Genomic DNA, 6,460 nt, shown 5'->3' with positions numbered 1-6,460 from the left:
TCTCCATATTCTAACTCTTTGTTTTTTTCTCGTAAATTAACGCCCTACTTGATCATAATACAGCGTCACACAAAAGCATCAAAAGTAGCAGATCTGCAAGCTCGACACGCGGTGTGAAGCAACACGTTTTGAGCTTGTAGATCTGCTACTTTTGCTATTTTTGAATTTGAATACTGAAAAGTAACAGTTTTGGAGAAAGGAGATTTCCACCCTACAGAGATGATATGCTGGGCTAAACATGGGACTGTACTGTACACCTATATATACAGTATATACAATATACAGTATATACTACACACACACACACACACACACACACACACACACACACACACACACACACACACACACACACACACACACACACACACACACACACACAGATCCTCTGTAATGTGAACATATGGACTGTACTGTATGAATTGAATGTCATCTGTTCTTCTAACTCTTGGGTTAGCATTAATTTTAATAGCCTCACTCAGCCTGAGTTTAATATGAGATCAGAAATGAATTATATATGTATTTGTTTGAATTTTAAATGTATTACTCTGTTTTGTGTTAGCCATATTATCTCTATTCTTGAATAATCGTAGAAAACATCTGGCCATTGTCAGTACCCACTGGTACCTGCCAGTACCAGTTTTTTTCCCCCTGTAATATGCAAAAACTGTAAAAAGTAAAAATTACAATACAATGTCATCATCATCATCATTATTATCATCAAGAAAACAAATAATACAAAGTCAGATATCATACATTTCACATACCGGTATATAAAGAAATTATAATAATAAATACATAATTATTAAATACTGTAGGCCTAATAAAACAACCAAATACCACAATTTAGCAATATTACAATGCTTTGCGTCAGAGAGATGCCGAGCTTCTTGATTGGTCGAGCTAGTTCCTGTTTTACCTGTTACACTGACATTGGCAACCTAGAGAATACTGTGCCCGATGTGTTCGACGTGAAAAGATCTGAGTTGTGCGAGGTTGCTACTTTTCAAGGTTCTCTGACTTAATGGCACGATAAAGCGTTTTTAAGGGAAATGTTTAACATTATTATTTTATTTATTTGATATCTATCTATCTATATAATTTCTTATCAGTATTTATCCCCCCAAAACAAACAAACAAACAAAACAAAAACAAAACGAGGGAGGCTTCACGTAATTCGATGGGTCACCGGTTTCCGTGTAACCCGGCGGTGCGAGCGGCCGTTCCTACTGTACACACGTGAAGGTCAGGGACTGACTGAGCCATTCATAGATTAAAACACAACAAAAAGCAACATATCTGTGTCGTGCTGAATGATGGACGGTCTGAAAGGAGCCACCGCGGACCCCCAGCTGCAGCAGTTCATCGAGGTGGAGTCTCAGAAACAGCGCTTCCAGCAGCTGGTTCATCAGATGACTGAAGTCTGCTGGGTGAGAAATCTTACATCTTACACACTCCTCCTGGCTCCTGCACTTCTTCTTAGCAGCACAATACACGTTCTTATGTCCCAGGTTTAAATTCACAATTTTGAGTCTAACAGGCTGGGCCCATTTGTTAACTGAAGTGTACAAGTAAAATACAAGTTATACAACATCAGGCATAATTCTTTTTGGCCTGGTGTGCAAGCTAACCGGCGTTAGCACTGTTAGCTCGTTCCAAGTAGAGTACCTTAAATCCACAACAGTGGTTATTATACGCTTATGACTGGTGATGGCCAGGTTACATGTGTAAACTAACACAGACAGACACACACACACTTAAACTACCATGGTTATTCAGAAGCCAAATGGCCCCCCATGTTTTTCTGTAAATAGCCAGGGGCTGTTAAGTATGACATCATTTTGTAGGCAGAGGAGAATTTCTGCCCCCAGTTTCCGTGAATCTTTTTACTATTTTCACATTTTTCTTCTCTTTGTTGTTGAAAGGAAAGTGTTAGAATTATACTTTAGTCGTTTTTTTAAATAGCGAGGGACAGAAAATGCTCTGGGGGCAGATTCTCCTCTGCCTACAAAATGATGTCACGGCTTAAAAGCCCTATACTTGTACTGCTCCAATCTTTTGAGGTTTTTGATTTTTTTGGCATAAATCAGGGCTATAACACCCTTTACATCTGAGTGTTGGTTAAAATAATATTGAACCAATGGAAAGTAGTAAAAAGTGCTTGGGACAAAACCTCCTAACTCCACTAACTTTCTGCCAAACCAGCTAACGCCACCCGATTGGCCCTCTCTTTTTTTTTATATAAATATGTGCTATTGAACACCCTTTACGTCTGTGTGTTGGTTCAAATAATATTGAACCAATGAAACGTAAAAAAGCCCTTCGGTCAAAACCTAACTCCACTTGAGCTAATTTTACCGAAAATGAACATTTTGGAGTTAGGAGGTTTCGGCCCGACAGCAGAGATATAGTATTGTATATGTCGTCTGAATTGAATACACAGCAATATTGTATTACTACTGTACCCTTGTACCTTTTGCAAAGTGTTAAAAGTATTCAATCAATGCATATTTCCAGGACAAATGCATGGACAAACCTGGCCCAAAGCTGGACTCCAGGACAGACGTGTGTCTGGTCAACTGCGTGGAGCGATTCATCGACACCAGCCAGTTCATCCTCAACAGACTGGAGCAGACCCAGAGGGGGAGCAGGAGCTCGTTCTCATCAGAGTTAGACTAGTCAGTGCATTAGACCTGAGAGAAGGGACTGAGGACACACAAGCACACAGACACTGATCCATCCAAGACATGCACTGCCCGTCAGTCAGTCAGTCAGTCGGTCCTGCCAGCTGCCTCTGTGTGTGGTGTCATTATTTGAAATGTCCGACAACTTGGAGAGATAAAACAAAGTGTTACTTTACAAGTGCCTCAGGTTCATCACGCCATGTTATCGATGTCACTGACGTTCGAGTTTTGGACTATTTGCCTCCTGCCCAGCGGGACGTGGGCTCATGTTGTGTAAGGCATTTCATTGTGGGTCAGTTGCAAAGCCACGTCACGTTAGTTTCTTTCTTAAGCCGGGTTCTACACAAGGAATTATGTCCCATCATCATAACTGATGTCATGAACCTATAGGCAGGTTCTAGGATGAAAGACAAATATCTGGGACATTCTGTGCCTCTTCAACCCATTAGTATCTGTTAGCAGACTGTCAAGAAAGAGGGGGAAAAGAAATGCCTTGACTTAAAAGAGGCATAATCTATGGCAAAAGGAATTGTACATATGCAATAAATAAATAAATGGCAACTGTGCCCCACGCCTATTGGTTTTGGTACGTATAAAAGCAGAACAGATTATACTGTACATATGCTGACAAAGACTACAGTTAACCACTTACTTTTGTCTACGTTGAAGTGAAACATGACATGACTCTGTTATGAGGCCGGCCTATCAGTATGTTGTCAGTATTTGTGTAAAAGGTCTTGTTGAATGGGTGAAACATAATAGTATTTTAAACCATGTTGCAGCACTACATCATATATATTCACATAATGGTGATCATATGTGAATATTTTGATGATTGCCAGGAGTCTCTCATGCTGCAACTCAAACTTGTCTTTTCACAAGACAGAGTGCAATTTCCCTGCATCTTAGAAACAAATAGTTATTTGATCATTGATTTTTCTTAAGACTAAAGGCCCATTCCCACTGGGTCAGATAACAGATAAAAAAATCTCTTTCTCCAGATATTTTTCCATTCAAAGTGGATGGTAGATACAGATAAAAAAAAATATCTACCACAGATATTTGCCACAGATACTTTTATCTGTGGCAAATATTCTTTTTATCTGTATCTACCATCCACTTTGAATGGAAAGATATCTGGAGAAAGAGATTTTTTTATCTGTTATCTGGCCCAGTGGAAATGGGCCTTAAGAGATTGTAAATATGTCATGATTTCAGTTGGTGCCATGTTCTGCCCTATGAAATGAGTCTTATAATCAAAGGTGATGTAAGTGATTATTTCTTGTTAAAGTGTTAATTTAGCTCTGTTCTCAAAGATTGCTTGATAGAGTAACAGAGCTCCATCTCTAGTTAAATAACATTTTAGGTCAAATCGGGATAACAATGTCATCCAATCAGAAGACTGAGGAGAGTGGACCTGAAAATGTATTTTATGCTTACTAAAGCAGTGGTTCTCAACCTTTTCAGGCCGCAACCCCAAAAAGAATCAATTTAACTGGGGACCCCCCACCCTGACGAGCACTAAGAGTTGAGCCATTACTTTTTGTATAACATTGGTTCTATTGTGAAAATAGCAGATTTACATGAGCATGTAGATCGGCTATTTTCACAGTTTCTGCCTCTAATATTGACCATTTGGCCAATGTTTAATTTGTCATTTTAGAGGTATTAAAAAGGCCTTAAATTGTCACTTTAGAAATGTGCAGATACCCTCTATACACTTAAACATGATGTTGGTATGTTAACTGTTGAGTTAACCAAGGCGATTTACAATGTACAGTACATCATTCACGCACACATCTATACACCTACGGCGGAGGAAACCTGCACATCGGTATAGATATGCACAGATATGAGTGGTTCAGTGTCTTGCTCAAGGACACTTCGACAAAAAAGAAAAATGTAGGAAAAGAAATGTTTTACTCGAGTCGTGTAAAAAATGGTCTGTGGTTTTAATCTCATCATCCATACGTTGGCTATTCAAAAATAGCAGATCTACAAGCTCACGGCGCAGCTCTTCATGCCTTGCTGCATAGCTTGCACATCTGCTATTAAATATATTGAAAATGTTTGGGAACTTTATATATACTGTATATATTTATATATATATATAATTTTAACACAAATCTTCTCTTCTGGTGGTCCCTGGCAAAAAACATTTTCAGACGGGGGTCCGCAGACAAATACATATCAATTTGAGGGTCTTTGACCTTGAAACAAAAAAGTTTGAGAACTAACTGGTATACAGGAGATTAAAATGCACCCATATGGGGTCACTATTCCATGCGACCACATGCACCCCATGCCTTGCTATTCTGGTCCTAGAGTCTGAGGAAGCTAATCTCATATAGAAGTCCAAGTACCTTGGTTCAGTGTAGACCGGCCTTGTTGAAAGCTTAAACAGGTAAAGGGCTCTATAGGCCTACTTGTTCTGCTGTTAAAAAGAAAAAAAAGACACAAAATCTCTTCACCAAAAGTAGCTGCCCGACAAGGGAGATTAGGGATGCTAGGGTTCACGATTATGTCATATTTAATCGTTTTATGGTGTTGAAAATGTGCGAAAATCCGTTATTTCCAAAAGAGGGAAGTCAGTTTTAAAGTGGTTAAATATTATCTTTGGGTTTGTACATAGAGTATACGGTTTCCAATTAATGTTAGATGCTTCAAGACTCAGTTTTCAGTATAAATGCTTTTACCATCATATCAGTCATATGAGTTGTGGTGTATACTGTTAATAAAATGTTAAAAAAAATCTTTAAAGCGATGTGTGGTAGTCACAAGGCCTGAAAATCATGTTCAGTGTCACTACCCCATTATCCCACATTACCCCATTATAACTAACCTATATCTCTAACCTGACACTAACCTAATGGTCGGAATAATGGCATGAAGGAATTATGAGCGGACCCCAGTTACCTTCCATTGAGCTATACAGTATCTGAAGGAAGTTACCTTCCATTGAGCTATACAGTATCTGAAGGAAGTTACCTTCCATTGAGCTATAAAGTATCTGAAGGAAGTTACCTTCCATTGAGCTATAAAGTATCTGAAGGAAGTTACCTTCCATTGAGCTATACAGTATCTGAAGGAAGTTACCTTCCATTGAGCTATACAGTATCTGAAGGAAAATTCCCTCCTACTCATTTTAATGAAGGTTGCTCACCCAGTGCCGGTGCGTCTAGGGATGGGACGATATGAAAATGACATGTCATGATTATTGTTGCAAAAATAATAATGGTTAACAATATTATCACGATAATCAATATATGCTTAAAACTTAAAATAGCACATTAAAGAATCACACCCAATGTGAAGTGAGCGGTAGTCGTGCTTGCATAACATCTTCAGACTAGGATTTAAGTCTAGGATGTACAGGCTATGCTACACACACACGTTTTGCTATGGCAAAACACTGAGGAAAAAGGCTACAGACATATGACATCACTAGACAAACATGATGCAACGTACACACATTTTACTTTGGCAAAACGCTGAGGAAAAAGGCTACACGCACAGCCACTTATAGGAGCGGTTTGCACCGCTAAAAACATTGATTTGTGAAATAACAGGTCTGTTTTATCAAGTATAGAGGGTTTAAGTGGTACTGAATTTGCAGCACAACAAAAGCTAATTCGTCCTAGTGGAGGACAATTTGAGTGTTTTTTTTATCAAGATAAACGATAATAGATTGTCGTCTCATCAGTAGCCAAGCCATTAACCGATGAGGTCAAATGTACAGTACCACTTGGAAACTTAAGGCGTGCATGTCTGTTTGA

General features: G+C 38.9%; 1 protein-coding gene across 1 annotated transcript; it reads left to right on the top strand.

The window, feature by feature from the left end:
* Positions 1-1,252: 1,252 nt before the first annotated feature.
* On the top strand, positions 1,253-3,009 carry timm8a (translocase of inner mitochondrial membrane 8 homolog A (yeast)). Its single transcript, XM_080745755.1, has 2 exons — positions 1,253-1,430; positions 2,518-3,009. The coding sequence occupies exons 1-2, from the start codon at positions 1,314-1,316 to the stop codon at positions 2,677-2,679; spliced, it is 279 nt and encodes a 92-aa protein (XP_080601881.1). The 5' UTR covers positions 1,253-1,313; the 3' UTR covers positions 2,680-3,009.
* Positions 3,010-6,460: the final 3,451 nt, after the last annotated feature.

The sequence above is a fragment of the Nannobrachium achirus genome (assembly GCF_963921795.1).
Source record: "Nannobrachium achirus genome assembly, chromosome: 17".
Classification (NCBI taxonomy): Eukaryota; Metazoa; Chordata; class Actinopteri; order Myctophiformes; family Myctophidae; genus Nannobrachium; species Nannobrachium achirus.
The sequence above is the reverse complement of the archived record's forward strand: the minus strand, read 5'-3'. Positions and strand labels throughout refer to the sequence as shown.

Bases quoted from the DNA above. Each gene is read 5' to 3' on its own strand.
- timm8a (XM_080745755.1), top strand. From the start codon at position 1,314: ATGATGGACGGTCTGAAAGGAGCCACCGCGGACCCCCAGCTGCAGCAG. The intron at 1,431-2,517 runs GTGAGAAATCTT...GCATATTTCCAG, and splicing joins AGATGACTGAAGTCTGCTGG to GACAAATGCATGGACAAACC.